The sequence below is a fragment of the Nelumbo lutea genome, chromosome 5 (genome assembly GCF_056320005.1).
Source record: "Nelumbo lutea isolate HS-2025 chromosome 5, American lotus-T2T, whole genome shotgun sequence".
NCBI classification, from domain to species: Eukaryota; Viridiplantae; Streptophyta; class Magnoliopsida; order Proteales; family Nelumbonaceae; genus Nelumbo; species Nelumbo lutea.
Genome location: NC_142688.1, coordinates 39,737,717 through 39,759,022, shown reverse-complemented (window position 1 = coordinate 39,759,022; position 21,306 = coordinate 39,737,717). Strand labels below are relative to the sequence as shown.

The 21,306-nt window shown below is 35.6% G+C and overlaps 1 protein-coding gene across 3 annotated transcripts; it reads left to right on the top strand.

Moving 5' to 3' along the window:
• The first annotated feature begins 5,461 nt into the window (after positions 1 to 5,461).
• LOC148851868 (chloroplast processing peptidase-like) lies at positions 5,462 to 19,596 on the top strand. 3 transcript variants are annotated; one of them, XM_088944400.1, is made up of 6 exons: positions 5,462 to 6,357; positions 9,156 to 9,224; positions 9,315 to 9,383; positions 18,571 to 18,660; positions 19,074 to 19,147; positions 19,244 to 19,596. In XM_088944400.1, exons 1-6 carry the CDS (start codon positions 6,130 to 6,132, stop codon positions 19,311 to 19,313), a joined length of 600 nt encoding a protein of 199 aa, XP_088800526.1. In that variant the 5' UTR covers positions 5,462 to 6,129; the 3' UTR covers positions 19,314 to 19,596. The 3 variants fall into 3 exon arrangements, 2 of the variants coding, with proteins under 2 accessions (XP_088800526.1, XP_088800527.1); XR_016099152.1 differs by having other exon boundaries at positions 5,509 to 6,357; positions 18,571 to 18,976; XM_088944401.1 differs by lacking the exon at positions 18,571 to 18,660 and having other exon boundaries at positions 5,486 to 6,357.
• The last annotated feature ends 1,710 nt before the right edge of the window (positions 19,597 to 21,306 follow it).

Below are 21,306 nucleotides of genomic sequence, written 5' to 3'. Positions count from 1 at the left end.
TCAAACAAAATATACAGCAGAACAACTAGAGCTAACCTACCAACAAAACTAAAGCTAGAAGAGAGAGATTTTTGGTGATGGCCAAATTGTCACTTTTTATGATCACTTACCCCAAATTAAGATCCTTTATTAGCTTCAATTTGTACTGATTTTCTCGAGTGTACTTTTGGCCGATTTGGTGCAATAAACTAGCCTAATGGCTTCTTAAGAAACCTCAGCCCAAGAAGAAGAGCTGACTTTGGACCATAATTTATAGCCAAACCGACCCAATTCATCTTGCAAAATCAGCCCAAAACAATCTTTGCCCTAGAAGAGAACCAACATCCACGTTCACTTTAAGCCACCCATGGTTAGGTGGATGACTGCCTTCCACCTTTACTCTTTTCTGGAATTAGTTACCTTGGTGAGTTATTTGGGGGTCAGCTATATCCAAACTATTTGGTGTCAGCTATATGAATGCTCTTTGACCATTCCATTCATTTATCCTATATCTCATATTAAATTATGAATGCTTAATTAGGGTATTTGGTACAGTGGCATTGCCATTGAATTTTGGATTGATCAATACAAATTTATGCAAAATAGGTGTTGTTGTATGTATCTCAAAAACATCAATTTGAGGTTTTAAGTTGAAGTACCAATTTGTAATGATCAGCCCAAAACACAACAATGCAGCACACCAAACACCCGTTAAATCATTTCTTACTATTTTGGTCAATGTTCTTTTTGTTTACCCCTAATCCGTTTACTCCCTTCAACTTGCAACAGATCACTTTAACAACAGAGAGATCAATGAGGTAGGATTAGGTATATAATCATTATGGTTTTGTTTGGAAACAATCAATCAATGCAAATAAAGTGTAAATCCCGGTTTAGGGTAAATTTGTATTTTGGTTCATTTTTGCTTGTGTTTGACAACTTTGGCAACATTACATTTATGCATTGACAAATGACAGATCAATGCATATTTACATTGGTAATACGATGCAAAATTACATCAATAAAAAGAAGTAAATTTACATTCAAGTGGGTTTTTGATAAAAAAAAAAGCATATGCTTTATTGGAGTTTGTGTTTGCATCCATTACAACAAAAAGTCTGTTTAGTAAGAAGTAAAATTTGTTAGTGCAAAACTAGTCCAATTTTATAATTTATATGAACCGTTTTACACCCTACAAATTTGCATTTCCTCGTTTCTAAACACAGCCTTAACAACATATTGCAAGTTAGCTTCACATTCATGGATGTTTATCTTTTGATCTTTATTATGATTTCCAGACCAATTGAATTCATTAATACAGAATTTCCAGCAGTTAGAAAAGGATATGAACTCTTCAAGCTGTTGAACCAGTATGAAGAGAGAATCTTGTTATCAATATGTTCATGGAGAGGACCTATTACCTACAAGCTAACTTCATATCTTATTACTTCCTAGGTGGTGGCATTTATTCTCGTAAGAGTGTCTAGGATTTGTCCGAGAACTCAGTAATTGTAGTTTGAGACACTTATAACTTGCTAAGCGTCCCCAACCTAGAGGATTTTGGAGCCACCATTTGATACACCATGGTCAAGCAATTTCTTACGCCAGAAATGATCAATACGAGTAACTGGGTTTTTTGACCATTAAATGGCTTTTATCCAAGAAATTCATGCATTTTTTTATTCATTTAATAATTATTATTCCTTTTTCTTCAAATAAAAAAGGAAGCAAAAAAGGGTAAATTACAAATAGATAGGCTCAGTTTGGAAGGAATACGTATGCTTTTAGAAAACTGAGCCTTAATGGCCTGAGCTTTAAAGTGAGGCTCCTGAACTTTTAAAAATCACAAAAAAAAAAACCATACTTAGCTTCTATTTTACTGTTTTTTCCATATGAAACCATCTCTGTACTTCTTTTCAACAAAGAATAAAAGAATTTGAATGGAACAATAAAAAAAAAAAAAAGAAAAGAAAAAAATAGAAAATATAGGCATTTTTGTAATTCCACCCTCACTATAACATTAGTTTTAACAGAGTTGGACTAAAGCTCAGGATATTAAAACATCACATTTAAAAGTTTAATCCCTCAAACGTCATTACTCATTACCCAAAAGTACAAGGTACCTATCTATAATTTACCCAATATGGTGTTTATGGGCTTGGAATTCATGCCCATCACAAATTCCATTTTAAACTGGGATGGGTTGACTCTACGTAAATTGCACCAGCATCAAATTTCCAATGAAAATTTAAGGGATAATTGTTGGTGAAATGGAAAAAAGCTTATGCTGACAAAAGAGTGAAAATAGAGTTGAAGGTCCACCCTCATAGGAAGGGATGCTTCTTGGTATGTTCTTGAATTGAATGTATGAATGTATCTCATGTTATGGAAGCACAAGGTGTCAGTGGCTCAATAGTTCAGTTGGTAACTTCTTTTATTTAACTCAATTGGTCTAAGGTTTTTAAAACTGACCAAGAGACTGAATCGGTCAGGGGTCTGGTTCTCGGGTCAAATAATTCAGTCATTCGAACTGAATGATTGGTCTGTTCTGACAAAAAAATAAAAAATGATCAACATCGTTAAACAGTTCGAATGGTTCAAATGGTTCGACCATCTGATTCAGTGGTTTATTGATTAAATCAATGATTTTTTTTTACAAAAAATCAATTTTGGGGAAAAACAGACTGGTCACCTAATCGGTTCCCGATTTTTTCAGTTCAACCATCTGATCCGGTCTGGTTTTAAACACCATGAGTTGGTCACTTGGCATCAAGGATCAAAATATTGGTGTGTATTCACTTTTTTTTATTTTTTATTTTATAGGCATTAGAGAGAGAGGAAAAAAAATTCAAAATTCAAAAGCTCTAAAAACCCATATGAATATAATATGCCAGATGTCCCTCCCTTTCAACAGTTATGGGTTCAAACCCATAACTGATGAAGCTTTCCCTTGTGGATTATGTAGAGAATTTTTCCAAATCTATTGTGTTAATGCTCCTCTATTTGATTGCATGTAGAATGAAGGAAAAATCATTATGTAAGCCTGTGTCCCCACCGTTCATGCCATATCTATTGTTAATTATGGGCACTTTAAATCATTTATTGTTTCTTATTACTTCCACTCATGCCTAAGTCATTTTTTGTCTGCCTTTGCTCTTGTAGCCTCGGAAAAATAATGATTTTTATTTTATTTCGTCATCTTTTGGTGTTTGGTTGCATATAAAATGGCTGAAAATTCCGATATTTCCAAAAAGGTTTCTAGTTGTAGGAAAAGGGAATCCTATAATTTTCATTTTGTCAGCCATTTTTTGAACAGATATTTTATCATTCATATATTCACTTATGGAGCAGAGGATATATTGAACTTTCCACCTAATTTTCCACGTGTAAACAGATAATGTATTTCAAATAGAATTGTCAATGGGTCATGTCTACCATGGAACCGATTTAGTGGACCAATTATACCGGTTCTGATTCTGAATTATGTGTGCTAATTGGTTTGAGAGTGTTAATTTTTGTTTGATTAAAATATTTAAATTTTTGTCTTAGTTGCTCTTTAATTGTTAAAAATGTAATTTTAACAATCAACTTTCTCCTCATTCAAATCCTTCTTATTAAGGCCCTATTTACAAGCCGAGCAGACCGTGTTGTGGTCTTTTTCTGTTTGGTTTGTAATAGATCTAGCCGCCAAAAGTTGGTGCATCAAAAAGACGCGAGAAGCCCATGTTGGGCTGATTTTGTAAAGTTCTAAATGGAGCTTTTCACATCTTTCTCATTTTATTCTCGTGTGAAAAGACAAAAAAAATGCACGGTAGCCAAATTAGCTTCGAGCTACTAAGATCTTCATGCAAAATCTCAATGTGTCTTTTGGTTGTCAGAATTATCAAAAGATCTTCCCAAAAAGACTTGCCAAATGGCCCCTAAGTCTTGTATTTAAGGTAGTAATTCGCATTAACATTCATTGAATCATAATCTTGACTAGAATACCCCTGTTTTTGAATTTGGTCCCTCTTTAATTGTGAGGGAACAAAATAGTATTTTAAAAATTGACTCGAAGGTCGAACCATTTTTGCCTCTGGATTGTAGGTCACTAGTTCTACCGTCCAGGTCAAATGGTTTAGACCGTACCATGTCAGTGCTTATATATTTTAAGTGTATATATATTATATTTTTATATATATGTACGAATACATATTCCATTAATAAATAATGTATAATTATGTTTTAGATATGATATCTGTATTATTTTATATTTAATCTATGTTTTTAATCCAAATTCTTTTATGTATAAAAATATTAAAATTTGCGATTTGAGGCCAAAGTTATGGCCTCCTAAAGTTTGCATAAAGAGTTAGTATGCAACTCGTGGCCTAGTGATTGGGTCAACTGGGTGGTCAATGGTTTGATTGTTTGGGTCAATAATTTGTTGACTCTATCAACGATTTTTGGTGGAAAGCTAGGTTTTGCTAGAACTCGAATCGAAAAATCAAGTGAGTGATGGTTCAAATGATTTGACCATACGAGTCAAGGATGGGTTGAAAACCTTAGAGCAAAATGTAATTTAAAGTACTGTATTTCTCCTCATTTAATTCCCTCTTGTTAAATCTAGTATTTAGGGTGTTAATTCTCATTATTTTATATTAATTAATCATATTAAAAATAAATATAACAATAACTAACTATTTTTATTGATGATAAAAATAAAATACAAACTTAAAACCAACACAAAAAATGGAGATATTTTCCTATTTGATGGGGATCAAATATTTAACCTTTTGGATCAAATGTGTAAACCTTGATCTTATACTTAAATAATAATAAAAATTAAGAAAGATAAAAATATAAAAAAATATAAAAAATACAAAACAATTAAAATATTTGATTCCCCCTCTAATATAATATAAGAATAATTTTTATAAACAAAAAAATATAAAAAAATTAAAAATCAACTATTTACTATCAACATCATCATCAAAATTGTCCCATGTAAACTTACTAGTAATATATAAATGTCTATTGATTTTATTAAAAGTACTCACCTTTAAATAATTTAATATTTTATTCTCATATTTATTAAGATTTTTAGATTATAAAAAATAAAGTTTTGGAGGTAAAGGAATAAACATTGATTCGGTTCTAGGTATATAATTTATAAAACTGATTAATAATCAATTTGGCACCAACCCTGTCCACAATCAGACCTGACCCATTTACGGCTCTTATTCCAAGCATTGGGAGTTCGGGACTTGACCTCGGAAAAAACCAAGTCATCGGACAGTGGTTTATGTTAGAAAAGCATAATTTTGTGGGGATAGTGGATATATTATATTTGCCACGTGTAATCAGACAGTAGGGGTTTCAATTTCCAAGCATCTCGATCTTGCCACCTCATTTTCCACGTGTAATGACAGTGGATTCCAAGCCTTGGCACTCGACATCGGTTGGACAAAGAAACAAGTCATTCTGGATCCTTCTCTTCTTTAGCGTCGCCGTCTTACGCATTTAAGGGCAGTCAAAAATGACGTCAATGACAAAAGTAACTTAACAGCCAAGGAAGCCGTGCACGAATCCCTAGAACGACTCTGAATCTGATTGAAAACGCCCGACGCCTCCTCTCGATTTCCCTCGTTTTCGCTCGCGAAGAAGCACTGACTAGGAGCTACAGGCCTACAGCCATGGCCGTCGAACCATCCTCAGTCTGATGACAGAGGGGATCCTCAGCTGAATTCGTTCCGATTCGTTTGAACATTATTATGCCTGATCGTCTCATCAACGTCCTTCTCCTCGTTTTCCTCCTCTGCACTTTCCCTAAGCAGTCTTCATTCATCTTGGCATTCACGACTCGGCAGAAAACTTCGATTCCTTTTTTGATCTCCGAGAATCAGATAGTTGAGCTTCTGATTCTCGAACTGAAGCTACGGAGCTTAGTAACTGATCTCAAGATTACTGTTTTTTACTCTTTTCACGTCACTCACCTGTTTTTAGACCAGTGGTTTCGTCGCATACGAGCTCTAAACGTTCGATTCATACCCTTTGTGGATTGAGACCCATCTGGTAGGCTGGTAGATTCTTTACTGTTGCTGTAGTCATCATTCTAGTTCCATTCCTCATTTTTTTTTTCTCTGCTTTTTTCTCAACTCCACTTGCGAAATGAGCTTCTTGAAACCGTCGGTGTTCTCTCGGTTTCTTCTGACCTTCCCTTCGTTAAGATGGATGCCGTGTCAGAGTTGGGCGTTTCTGAGATGGCCCAATCTCGATGGATTTATGAGTGTTTTGGTGTTGGTGCTGATCTGGTCCATGTTCGCTGAGATTCGATTCATACCGTCGTCGTCTATGTATCCTACTCTTCGCGTTGGGGATCGAATAATCGCGGAGAAGGTAAGTTGTTTGCCCTTTGGTTCTCTTTCGTTATGCTTGTTTCAAGGTTTTGTTTTTATTCGCAAATTTTCTTGCTTTCTGTTCATAATTCAGAATTGCTGATTGCCTTTATAATGGAAGTGTAAAGGTAAACTTCTTTAGTTATGCGATTCAGAAAAAAAAAATTATTCGTTCATTAATAAGTTTGAACACTTGATCTCGAGTGTCTAGTTGAAGAATCCAGGATTTCTGTGATAATATACTTTAAGTTAACTGCATGTACCATTGGCCCCTTCACCCCTCGTAAATAAGTTCGTTCTTATAGGTGCATTTGTTATTCATTATTATCTTATTTATGATTTACGACCTATGTAGTCTAAATAAGCTTTTTTTCTTAATCTTTTTATCACTGATCAGGGTTCAAACAATCCTTGTCTTCATTGTTCAACTGTTTTGAAATTTTGGAGCTCTACTGAGAACTTATTGATAAAAAAAGCTTCACTGAGAAATAAGTTTTAAGTGCCAGAGTACTTTGGCAATTGGAGGATTTTCAGTCTTCATTAGTTATATCTAGTCTGCCCCCCCCCCCCCCCTGGGGATACTGCAGTCCAAGTTTCTATTTCATTTTATTCTTGTTACTTATGCACCACTTAAGTTCTAAGGATATGGTGGTGGACATGGGGGTATGTTCCTTGACTCTTGACCAGACACAAAATGATTATTCCATGTCGTAAAGGACTCGTCAATACTGAACTTGGACTGAAGTGCTTCACTTTATGCGGCACCAACAACCAAGGGCATCCCCTTGGTAATGATCATTTACATTTTACATGGGTCTGAATTACATTTAAGAAATCCAAGCTCTTCTAGCTTGTAAATGCACTTATATAATCAATTGATTTTCAGCACTCCTTAAAATACTAGTATATCCTTCAACCACATTTCTGACCCACATTAACTTCCATGTACATACGGCAAGTACACCATTTTCCGGGGAAGAAAAGAAACATTCTAAAATTTACTTCTCAATCTGGCCATGGATTCTGATGTCCTGGAAAAAGCCAATGCATTTGTTTTTATCCATGTCAAATATTCATGTTACCTGCCAGTGGAGGCCTGGAGTTTACTTCATTTCTTTTTTTTTTTTTTTTTTTTTATGATCAGTAACAGAATTTTTATTGATGAAATAAAGTATAGCAATGAATGGAAGGACCGTTCCCACCCCTAGTTTGGCTAATGCATCTGCAAAGGAATTTGCACTCCGTTTGATCCATTGAAATCATACTGCTATATCCCTAGATAGACATTTGAACTTCTTTTTTTTCATTTGCATAATTCCATAGTCCACTTGTTTTTCTAGCCAACTAATAAACTACCTTTGGAGTCACCTTCAATAATTAGACTGTTAATATTTAATTCTTTTGCTCTTTTTAGACCTTCCAAAGCGGCCAATACTTCAGCCCTAAGAGAGTCACCTACTCCAATTGATTCAGAAAACAAAGCAATCACTTGCCCTTTTTCATTTCTGAAAACGCCTCCAATACCCAAAGACCCAGGGTTGCCTTCACTGCTTCCATCAAAATTGAGCTTTATAAACCCTTCAGCTGGTGGAGACCACATTGGACTACAAGCATCCTTCCGTGGAGAAGATTCTGCCACTGCCTTCCAATTATTCAGCAGCAGCCCTGCTGGAATGTCCTCAAACAGTTTCAGTATCTTCAACCATTGAAAGACTAGCTGTAACCACCTCCAAAACTGCCTTCCAATTATTCAGCAGCAGTCCTGCTGGAATGTCCTCAAACAGTTTCAGTATCTTCAACCATTGAAAGACTCTAGCTGTAACCACCTCCAAAACAGCACTTAAACTACTTCATTTCATAAGCTTGTCCTAAATACACACATCTATATTATGCTTTATTTGTAGCCTTTCCCTCTATAGTTGGTCTCTGCATTTCTTTTTTTGCAACATTAATGCAAAAGAACCCATTTTATGTTAACAGAATCTGTGCTGTTATGTTCATCATTTCCAAATATTGCATGACAATGCTGAAAGTGTGACTTCTTCATCTTTTGTTTTAGTGTACTGTCCCTTTTTTTTGGGGTGGGGGGGGAGGGTGGTCTGTTCTTATTCTCTTCAACTTAGCAACTTTTGGTTGTTATCATCTACTCAACTAAGCCTTATCCCAACTATGTGAGATTGGCTACATGAACCCTGTTCTGCCATTCTGCTGTCTTCAGTGATGTATCCATTGTTAAATTGGGAATTGTTAGTCATCAAACTGAACTCTTAATCTTTATTAACTTGGAAAATCTTGGCATTGCCACAAATTTTCTCTTATAAGTTGAAGTGCTGCAGCAGATTTGCTAACATGAGTTTAACTTTGCATTCCTCCTGAACAAGTATGTTTTCCAGATTTTCTCATATTTCGTGGAGAGAGCAATGAATGTTAGAACATCTATTGTAGAACTAACACTTCTTAAGTCTGGAACTGGATGCATTTGGTGCAGGAATAACAAGTCAAGTATGTTCACTTTTTTTAAACTATGTTCGCAAAATATAAACTATGTTCACTTTTTTTAAGTTTTTATTAGCAAACGATACTGAATCCTCATGAGCTAAGCTAGGATGTAACTTTAAACATGTCATGCATCAAGCATGAGTAGAGCCAGCTTAAACAATTTTTAGTCTTTAAACATGAATAATGAGTATCCTGGTCAGGTCCATTCTTTAGTATAGTATTGTTATTACTGTTGTCATTGTTGTTATTGCAGTTATTATTTTTTGTCATCCATTAATTTGCTTTTGGAATCTCTGGCAGGTATCATATTACTTCAAGAATCCTGCTGTCAATGATCTTGTCCTTTTTACAGTACCAAAGAATTTGCAGGTTTGCTCATGATATAAAATCAAGCACATTCCTATGCATACAATGAATTTGTTAAGAGTTGTCATTTTACTTTTGTGGGTCTCTTTGTAGGATATGGGATACAAAAAGGAAGATGTTTTTATTAAAAGAATTGTAGCAAAAGCAGGGGATCTGGTGCAGGTATAAACCCAAGAAATGAAGCTTTTGTATTACCTTGCTTCTACATCCTTGAAAATTGAAATGCCTTGGAAATGCTTGTAGCAATGTATGGCCTTCCAACTTTTTATGCTAAATAAATATGTTATTGATAGATTTTTCCCTCTGAAGAAATATTCATTGCAACATGTCTCAATTCTTATATTTTGCCAAATTTAATAGAATTTCTAACATATACGGGTATTTTTTGGCATGATATGCTAAAATAACCGTTTTACATATTTGGAAGTGTTAATTGTACAAAGTATACTCTTGCAGTGTCCGTGTGGTATCTGTGTTGTGCTGGGTACATGTCCTGTCTGTCACCAGGCACACTGGGCATGTCCATGTATCTGGGTATCATAGATGACCAATGGTCTGTTTTCTGAGAGGAGGGTTTCCAGTTCATTTATTTCAGTTTTTAATATTTAGCCATCTCATCTTCCATTTTGGTTTTTTTTTTTTTGATAAATGATAGAAATTTTATTACAACAGAAGGAAATATCACATGATTACAGAGTACATCCAGCAGAGGCACGAGATGCAGCCCCAGCCAGAAACAAGATTACAACTGAGCCCCAGAATAATTCAGACTTGAACACCCCCTGTTTTGCAAAAAAAAAAAAAAAAGCCATCCCATTAGCTAAACGCCTTTCCCCTTGGACAGATGCTGTCATTATCTCTGACCAGCTACTTAATCTTTTCATATATACTTTGTATTTCCAAATTACAGTTTCAGGCTCCTTCAACCACCCCATTACCAGTTTAGAATCACCTTCAACTAACAGTTTGTCATAATTTAATTCTCTAGTAATCTGTATTCCTTGTAAGGCAGCTTGGAACTCCGCAAAAACTGACTCCCCTACTCCAGCTGGACCTGAAAAAACAGCAACAACATGACCTTCAGAGTTTCTAAAAACTCCCCCATACTATCTGGGCCTGGGTTCCCTGGACTGCTGCTATCAAAATTCAGTTTGATGAAGCCTTCATCCAGTTGTTTCCAACCCACAACAGGTTTGACCCTTGTAGTAGAACTTCTAGCTACAGATTCCAAATTTCTCCACATATCACCAACGGAGAAATCAGAAAACAAATTTAGGGACTTGGCCCAAATTAAAGCTCTATATAATATGCATTAAAGCACTGTTTCCCTACTTCTCTCTTTATTGTTGAATACTCTACCATTCCTTTCTTCCCACACTGTCCAAATCAATGCAGCTCCACAAAATTTTTCCCCTTCTCTTTGGCCAACTGAAAGTTGTTGGGTCAAAGAGACTTCCAATCTGCATAGGCAAGTACCACTTGTGACCAAGAAGTTCAAAAATCTTTTCCCAGAGCCTAGCAACAAAAGGGCAGGATATCAAAAGATGGTAGCAGTTTTCTCCACTTGCTTTACACAGGGTACACCAGTTAGGGGACATGCATAGAAAAGGTCTTCTTTTTTGCAAAACATCCAATGTGTTTATTTTTCCATGGAATACTTCCCAACACAAAGCCCCAACCTTGGGAGGAATAGGTTTAACCCAAATTTCTTCAGCAGGGCAAAGAGAAGAGTTTGGGTTTGAGAAGAAAGCCATGAAGGAGGCACAAGAAAAGAGACCACTGGGGTGCATAATTCAAATTTGATCATCAGACTTAGTATGATCCTAGAAAACAGAATCAAGAACTTGTAACAATGAGGTTGCCCTTTCAGATTCAAGGTCCCTTAAATTTCTTCTTAAACTTAAATTCTAGCTTAACCTGGTCAACTTGGAGAGGGAAACAAAGTGAAAACAGGTTATTTTTTAAACAAAGAAAGAGAACACAACGAGGGGAACAGATCTTTAAGGGTTGCATTACCAAGCCAAAGGTCCTTCCAAAATAGAGCCTTATCTGTAGAGCAAACATCGTACTTGATTTTGGCTTAGGAATTGAGGAAGCACTCCACAAATGGATTTCCAAGGAGAAGCTAAAGTAGCCCTCCAAGATACCCCAACATCCCAACCCATTGCCTGTAGAATCATGGATATTATGAATCACCTTTTGCCACAATCTCCCCCTCTCTAGAGTCCATCTCCAGAGCCATTTGCTTAGTAAAGAGGAATTCTTCTTGCTTAAGTTTTCTATGCCTAATGCCCTTGATCTTTACTTTTGCACACTATGTCCCATTTGATCAAGTGATCCTTCCTACCTTCCATGCTCCCACAAAAAATCTCTCATCAAATTTTTCTAGTTTCATCACTTCCCTTCCTAGCATTCTAAACAGCATCAGATAATACACTAGCAAATTTGCTAATGTGGATTTTATCAGTGCAATTCTACCTCCCATTGAAATATAATTTCTCTTCTAGGCAGCCAATCTCTTAGAACACCTTTTCACAACTGGTTTCTAGAACCTACTTTCTTTTGGATTGTCTCCTAGTGGCATCCCAAGGTATGGCCAAACAACCATAGGGCAAACTAAAGACTGTGCTACTTCATCTAGCTTCTCCTAGTCCAAATTTATCCTTGCCACGCAACTCTTTTCGAAATTAATTTTTAACTTAAAAATATGCTTTAACAACTTAAGCACCTCCTTCAACTGCTTGCCTTTAATGGATCCCCACCCTCACATAAGATAATTGTATTGTTTGCAAACTGTAAATGTGTCACCACTATATTAAGCTTGCCTACTCTCCACCATTTAAAAAGATCCATCATATTTGCTCTTAAGAGGGGTCTACTAAACACATCCGCTATTAGGGTAAAAAAAGGAAGGGGGACAGGGGGTCCCCTTGTCTTAATCCCCTAGTATCTGGGAAGAAGTCCCTTACCATACCATTCACCAAGACCGAGCAATGACATGTTTTCAAACACCCTTCAACTCATCCACACCATCTTTCCCCAAACCATAACATTTCAATACTTCCAACAGAAAAATCGAGTCCACCATGTCCACTTAAAATCCTTCACATGTTCATTGGCTATTAGTATTTGATAGGTAATTTGTTTTCCTTGAACAAAAGCCCCTTGAGATTGTGTAACCAAACTAGGGTGACCTCTCTCAATCTTAGCAACAGAACTTAAGCCAGCATTTTGTAAATGCTAGTCACCAGGCTAATGGTTCTAAAATCTTTTGGACTAATGGCATCAACCTTCTCAGGTATCAAGGCCAAGAAAGTGAAATTTATCACTGGACTAAGGAAATGTTCCTCAGCATATTCCTCAAAAACTTCTAGCAAATCAAATTTAATTATCTCCCGACATTCCTTGTTAAAAGCCATTGTCAAGCCATTCAGTCCTAGAGCTTATCCATTGAGAAAATTGCCTTCCTAATTTCTTCCAACTCAAAATTCTTCTCCAACACCCTTACCACTTCTGGATCCAACCTTGGCCAATCTAACCCCTCCACCATTACTCCACCATCACTCACCTTATATACACTCTTAAAACGATCCACAAAACATTTTGCAATTTCCTCCTAGTTCCTTGACATTTCATGATTTATTTCCAATTTATCCACAGAATATTTCCTTATTATTACATTGGCTATTGCATGAAAGAATTTAGTATTACCATCACCCTCCTTAATCCACTTATGTCTCGACTTCTACCTCCAACAGATCTCCTTCCCAAGTAATATCTTCTCTAGTTCTTTTTTTAAAGTCCATCTTAAACTTCTCTCCTCAATCATCATCCATTTTATTATTCTATCCCAGCTGCTTCCAATTATTGGTCATGGGGTTTCAAAAAAGAAAAAGAAGAGAGAATAAGGTAAATCTATGATATAAATGTGACAAGTTATGTAGGGAAACAAATTGTGCATTGGGATGCTGATTATAGGATGCGATGCTTATTTCCAAGGGAAGAATAGGAATCTCAAATAATGATGATTAAGATTATGATGCAGATGGAGCTGGAGCAGCTGTAGGCATAATTTTAAAAGGCACTGAGGTGCTTGCCTAAAGGCAAGGCGAAACCAAAATGCCTGGCTTGAAGCGCCTTGCCCTTAAGAGTCTACTGCGTCTATTTTTGGGAGGCTTATGGCTTAGTGCCTTGTGCCTTAAATTGGTGAGGCGTAAGTGTCATACAAAAGCATTAAAACTGAAAAAAAGAAAAAATATTAAAAATTAGTTATAATAATTCTTAAAATTTAACAAAAATGATTATTTAATTGTTTGTAAATAAAATAAACCAATTTATACTAAACAATTTCTTAGAATACTTCTTTTAAACCAAAAGTATGTTGTTTATTTTACCCTTGCTAAATGTACATGTTAGAATAGGGTTTCTTTTCCCCAAATCTAATTACAATGGACAAAAATATCTTTGTACAAACAAATTTTACTAGCTTTAATTCTTCTTTATAAATTAGGTTAAATTGAAAAAATCTAATATATATGTATATAAATTAAGTAAATTATTATTATTTAGCGAAAAGGGCTCCGACTTGTAAATTTAAAATAAGATTTTAAGAAGTATCACATTAAAAAGAACATAATTTAATAAAAATAAAATATATAAATAAACTATGAAATAAAATATATTTGAGAAATATATAAGGAAATTAGAAATAATTCACACACACACACACACACGCATATATATATAAATGAATGGATAATTCTATTTAGATAAATTATTACCATGAAATATATGATTAGTTTTAAACGAAATAATTTGTGAGAATTTGTAAGTTATAGTATAAAATAAAATTTTAAAAAACATAAGGTTAATATTAAAAACTATATATGAGTAATGAAAAAAAATATGTTTGCTATAAAATAAAATAAATTGTGTGGCTATATACATGCATATGTACATACATTTTGTTTATATACAGAAAAGTTATTAATTAAAAATTATATTTATACTTTGGGGTTTTATGGCTCAAACTGCCTTGAGGCATACGCCTCACCTCTGAGGCTCCCAACTGCCTTGCCTCCACCTTTATCCTTTTAAAACCTTGGTTTTAGGGCAGCCTTATAAGTAATGAAATTGTAGTACTTGTTGCTCATGTAGACTTTTTATGACCACTTGAGCCCATAAAAAGTGTTAGATTCGGCAGACCAGGTGTCTTTAGTCTTTTTGTCTTTATTTATTAAATGGTGCTTTGTCCTATTTGTCTGACTTTAAGATACTTGTCTTGCACTTAATAGGGGCATATTATTCTTTGTATTCTCTTTATATATATATGCATTATGTATGTATTTATGTATATGTATATATATGTATGTATGTATGTATGTATGTATGTATGTATGTATATGTATATATGGTCGGCTGGGTGAGAGATTATTCTCTCTAGTTTTGGATCATTGTTTCATTTTTCTCTTCTTCTCTTCTCACTTTCTTTTTCTTTCCTTTTTGACTTTGGACTAAACTAGTAAGGACCAAACCGTTAAAACAAAAAATAATTGAGACTTATATTTCTGATTTGCACCCCGGCATCATTAGTAGTCCCTAAAGAGGAATTTTTGCTTGTGCATTCCATTATTGCTTTCATTCAGGTTTGTCAGCCATAGAGCAGAGTTGTGAAAAATAGGTCAATTTATTCCAATCACAGGGCTTGAACTTACACTAGAACCCTTAGCAACAGAAATAATATCTTACCAAATACCAACACAAAATATACACCTAGGGACAAAGAATAATCAGCCAGCATAGCAGGCGTAAACAGTGATAAGTAACTGGGATTTAGGCTAATAATCTTAGAAGCAACATATGAAAGCACCAGGTATACAAACTCCAAGAGATGAGTTTAAAACTATGGGTGTAAGAGACTGGATTTAATCCAATATCAAATTTAAATTTGATTCATTTAAGTCAGATTGGGATATCTGGTCGACTATAATTTGGATCAGATTGGGTTTGAAAATGTTATCTGTTTATTAATCAGATTGAATTTAGATGTTGTTTGACAATCACCTAATCCGCTAGGATATGATTCAATTATATATAATTATATAATATGTATATGTATATGTATATTGCTATTTATGTGGGTATCGATTATTAGACCTTTTTTAGTATATCATTTAAAATGTTGTTTAGGATTAGGTGGGGGTTGGGATTTAGATAACTCTTTTTCTATTTATAATGCATAGTATCTTGATTTATATTATTTTCAAGGATGGAGGAGTATATGTGTTTAACTTCAAAAGAGGAACCCTCATATGTTTCATATTTATTTTCCTAGAGTTATACTAATTTTATGCATGCTTACTGAATTTCAAATTGAATAGGATAACTGGATAAATGAATAATCCAGATTCAAGGTTCAAAATATTGATACAGGCAGATACACTGGTAGGGCATACTGCTTGTATTGCGCTTCACTTTTATTTTTTCTTTAGTTTTTTTATTTTTTCTTTTCAAACTGGTTCAGAGGGGTTGGTTTAAGGCCCGTCTACCCCCGGAACCAGGTCAGACCCCGAAGCATCCACTATAGGGGTGCATCGAGAGGTCACCGGAATGGCCCAATATGTATTGATATTTTGAACCTTGTCCAGATTCTTAACTGATCATATTCTGGTATACCTGCACCCATAGACCGTTTTCCAAATTCGAATTTTAAATTATTTAAAATTAAATGTGTTTTTTTTTTGAGCGAAAGTAACTGAGAATGTATTAAAAGAAAAAGAAGAGGTGCAGGAGAAGATGTACACCAAGATCCAGGCAAGGTGGAAACAAAAGTTACACTGGCAGAAATCTGTCACTAGACAAAACTTCCCTATGAGAACCAGATATGGCCAAGTCATCTGCTATAGCGTGTATCTCCCTAGGGATCCAGTTCAGCTTCAGTCATTGAGTCTGTAATGTCTCTATCCTCTTCCAGAAAATGATCCGTCCTCCAAGGACTACTATCCTTTTGCCCTGAGCCAGTTTATAGTATTAGCAGAATCACCTTCAATGGTTAGGGAGGGACAAACCTAACACTTTAGCAATTCGAAGCCCAGTGAGTACAGATGAAATCTCAGCCTTTGTAAAGTCAGCATTCCCTATTAGTTAACTGAAGGCCAGACAAATATTCCCATCTCTCTCCCCTGAATATGCCACCAATCCCTGCTGCAGTTCCCTTGGGCACTACCATCACAATTTAGCCTCATCTCCCCCTCCTCTCTTGAAGGGAAGTTATGGGTAATAGCACAACAAGGAGATGAGTAGAGGATCTCTACCACATTTCGTTGAAGATCAATCAAGGAGATTCCTTTGGACTCTACTGACTTAACCATCCAAAAGTTACATAAATAGGTAATGGAGGAGATCGGTTCTTCAAAGGTTCTGGCTTTATTTTCAAAGATCCGATTGCTTCTTTCTTCCCACACGCTCCACATTGTTGCCTGTGCCACTGTACTCCAATGAAGTTTCCTTTTTGTTCCTAAGCCTCAGCCTTTCCATTGCCAGAGAAACTCCACATGGTGCTCAGAATTACCCAGCTGTAGCCAGCTAGCTTGAGGAAATGGAGCCAAATCTTCCTAGTAACGGGGCTATGTAGGAGGAGGTGCTTGGCTGACTCACCATCACTAAGGCAAAAGGTGTAAACATGAGGAGAAATGCACAACCTAGCTTTATTCTTCTGTAAAAGTTTGACAAGTGCTTATTTTCTTTAGGCAAGCCTTCCACATGAAAAAAGAAAGCCTAGGAGGGATGTTGGAGCCCCAAATCTTCTTAAACAGAAAGCTTGAACCCTGAGCTTCCAACAGCAGGGCCCTGAAGGACTTAGGCCTTGTTGGGAGACTTTTATAAAGTACTTTTGTACTTTTGAAAGTACAAAAGTATGAAAAACACGATATTAGCATTTGTATTATATTCTTTTATAGTTTTGCTTTTATACTTTGGGCGAAAGAGTGATTTCTTTTTTGTGCGAATGGGTGGTCATGTGTGTCCACCCTTAGATAAAACTCTCAACCCTACCTCTGCTCGTCACTGCTAGAGTTGGGCCACCATCGCCGGTCTTAGACTGTGAAACCGTTGGAAACTATCATTGGAAGCATGAATGAACGTGCTTTTGCCAAACAGAAAATGGTACTTCTATTTTGGAAAGTACTTAAAATTTTTTACCCAAACAGTTTTCAATGCAACAATACCAAAGTAAAAGTATTTTATGTACTTACGGAAACAGAAGTCTAACATATACCTTTGTAGTCTACTTGCAAATTTGCAATATGTAGTTTCTTGTTTTATATTTAACTTCGTTGATCTATGTTTGTTTTCACTTTTTGTATAGATTTACCAAATTTCAAATTGAATCAGATAATACAGATATTATAAATGAATTGAATTTGAATTGATATTTTACATATCTGTCAGATATTGAATTGAATTTGTATCTCCTGGATTCTTGTCAGATCTGATCTGGATATATCCCTATCTAACTTTGAAATTGGAACTGAGCCTTATGCAGCCCTATCATTAACTTTACAATGTATGACGCTTCACCCATACAAGAACAAAAACAGCACATACACCAGAGACCAGACGGCCACTGCCATTTATGTTAGTTAGTAAGATGGTACACACGCACACAAGTATGGAGGGAAAATCTATGCTGCTGGAAGAGTTTTGACAAATCAAAACCACCCCCCTCCAGTCTCATACTCGAACCCAAATATGGAAGCTCGTGTCTTTGATAATCGGTCACTAATGCTAATGTGAACAAGAGAATAAACATGATGAAACATTGTAGGAAACCAGATCATTATGCAAGGTAAATTGCATTACTCAGGGAAGGGAAAATAGAGAATAAACATGATGAAACATTGTAGGAAACCAGATCATTATGCAAGGTAAATTGCATTACTCAGGGAAGGGAAAATAGTAAGTTGATTAATGGAAGAGGGAAGGATCATAACCATTCATGAGGACCATCCTTTCTATGATAGATGAAACAAGGATATATGAGAGAACTTTAGATGACTTAAAGAGTGAAACCACAGATCAGCCTCCTTGTTTTACTAATAATATAAGAAACATTACTTAAAGCTGGCATTGATGTTATGAGTCATCTTTTTATTTATTTATTTGCGTGCTTTTTTTTTTTTTTTGTCTTTGAAACTTATCTGTACGGTAAGCCAAAATATGTTGAAAATAGTGGATACAAGGGTCATATATGTATTTCCTTGTACATTCTTCATCTCCAAGATTTTAGACTCGGAGGAGTCGGTATTATTCTAGCTCCTGTTTCTAAAATCTCTCTCAACATCCTTTGCAGTTTCAGCATGGTATGCTTTATGTTAATGGAATTGCTCAAAGAGAAGATTTCATAACAGAGATGCCCACCCACTGCAAACAGAATGAAACTGTGGGCTCCCTCATCTATCAGCCCTTCATGATTTGATTTTATAATTATCTTTCCATGAATTGCATGCCGGCAGAGCGTGTCCTTGAACAACATTACGGGGTGGGAACCGCCAGGGCAAAAGCTTACAACCAGTCCATTATATCTCCTGACCCAATGTGCACAATATTATCTTATGAATAAAGAAGGGGAAAGGGAGCCAAAGAAGAGAAGAATTAGCCCGGTGGACTCCATGTTGTTGACATCTGAGAGCTTCATGATTATATGATCACCCACACTTGGATTCATCATGAGCCTCAGTCGGTGCACCATCTGCTTGGTCTGCTCTTTCATGATTCACCTTTGTTTCTCTTTGGGGGAGGATTTAGGTATTCCCCTTATAATATATCAATTTTCTCCATTTCTTCGATTTGCAGTGTGTTAGTGTACCACGAGGACATGTTTATGTGTTAGGCGACAACCGGCATAACAGTTATGATTCCCGTTCTTGGTGAGTAATCTTTGGCCATTAGAATCACCAAATTTGTTATTCATTGCGTTTTTTACTCCTTTTTCTTATTTTTGCTTCACATCGATGATTTTATAGGGGACCTCTTCCTATTGCCAACATTTATGGAAGATTCATCTTCCGCTGTTCTAGACCAACAAACTCGTGATCTCAGGGGATGAGAAATGAGCAAGGAAAATATCGACACTCCTTGGCTTGTTGAATTTGTATCGGACCTTTCCCATATTTGCTAGTGTACATGCACTTATCTATGCTGGTGTGCTTCGTATGTGTTGTTTAAATTACTAGTGTAGGGTATAACTGTGAGCATGAATTTAAATTACTAGTTCAGCCTTATATGAAGGTATGGACAAAGAAGTGTATCTCTTTTTCCTTCAGTTTCTATTTGGATGGTTAGCATGAATTTGAAACATACAGATATATTTTTCTTCTGTTTTTTAATTCCCATATAAGACCCATTGAAACCTGGAAGTAGATGACATTTGAACAAATTTTAACATTCTGAATACAATAAACATCCCCATCTTATCATTATAACCATTTTCTTTAGATGATTAGCATAGTTGTCAGCCTTGGTTTATGTTTAAGAACTCCTTTAAGAAAGAATATAGCCACTGTTATCTATTCTATCTTGAGATTCACATTTCGTTAGGACACTGAACCCCTTAGGGCAGGTTGCCCAAAGAGAAACATTAGAATCATGGTAAAAAGGCTGCAAGCTAAGGCTGAACTAGGGCTACAAATGCATTGGATATTCAATTCTACATAGACCAAATCCAGACTTCATTTATTGAATTTTATCCAATTGGATTTAGATCTTACTTCGAGTCTAAATTTGGATATTTAATATTATTAATAAAATTAAACAAAAAATGATCATAATATCGTATCATTAATAAAATAAATTGAAAACTATTAACGATAAAAAAATTGAAAACGATTTTGATATCGAATATATAAATATAACGAAAGAAAATCATTAGAAACTAATTTCTATTACCTATGGCTCTTTGGTACTTCTGTAGAACTTAATACCATTTAAGTCCTATTGATGGGCACCGTGGGGAGGGTTTCAGCATTGATTGATCCATGATTAAGCCAGTTCTAAGAAGCTATGATTTCTAAGGCTCAGAGCCTGTTTGGGAGGGCTTCTGCAGGCGAGGTGCGTTGATTCAGCCGTGATGATTGAGCAATTGTGTTATGGAGAAGTTATTTATACAGTAGTTACCTCCCTATTTCGGTTGCATTTCGTGTTTAGGTCACAATGATGGGCTTTTTGGAGTTTTACTAAACATGGCTTCTGGTGTTTACAAATTTCTCACTTATCCGGACTAATGCACTTTATCTAGGTAAATATTGCCTGCGTAACACTATGTATGTAATATAATAACTTTTTTACCCACAAAAAGTTAATGTTAAAAGGGGTAAATTTGTCTCATCATGTTTTATAAATTTATTTGTGAAAGTTAAATAAAACTCTTTTTATCTTGGGGCTCAGAACTTAGTTTAAAAAGAACACTGTCAAGGTTTGAATTATTGTTACATATTGGTTTATATCAGCCGATACATATCGTTTTGGGACACTTCTGATATATTTTTACAGTGGGTGTATCAGGGGGTCTGACCGGTTCATGGGATGGAGGGGTCTTCGATTGGCTCCGCTGAACCAATTTAAAAAAAAATATATTAAAAAAAACAAGTATTGTAACGCCCAATACGCCTCTACCGGTGTATTGATATTTTGAACTTTGAACACTGTAATACCATTGATCACCTTTCCCCTCTTATTGGGCCGTTAGTGTTTTTGAGCTTTGCAGGTTTTTCATTAAAGGCTGTTTCAGAGTTTTTCACGTGGGCTCTACCCTGAAAGGCGTATGAGCCCATCTTGGACAGATAATCTTGGCTAGGCACTAGTAGACAGCTGATTTGATCTCTTTGGATTATTTTTCCAGATAGGTTGTCCATATGATCCCATCTTGGACAGCCAGAAGATGCTAAGCTTTGCTTGTCTCCTATCATGTCCACCTCTTGATTTTCTCATTTAATCCCTAAGTTTTACTTGAAAATGCGGTTGGTGCTAATCCGGAGAGTTAGTTGAACCAGCTTAGCCTAATCTTAAACTCAGCCCTCTCAAACGGTCC

What these genes read in the sequence shown, in the direction of transcription:
- LOC148851868 (XM_088944400.1), top strand. Translation starts at nt 6,130, where the DNA reads ATGAGCTTCTTGAAACCGTCGGTGTTCTCTCGGTTTCTTCTGACCTTC. An exon ending in CAGTACCAAAGAATTTGCAG is followed by an intron (nt 9,225 to 9,314) that starts GTTTGCTCATGA and finishes GTCTCTTTGTAG; the next exon opens with GATATGGGATACAAAAAGGA. An exon ending in AAGCAGGGGATCTGGTGCAG is followed by an intron (nt 9,384 to 18,570) that starts GTATAAACCCAA and finishes CATCCTTTGCAG; the next exon opens with TTTCAGCATGGTATGCTTTA.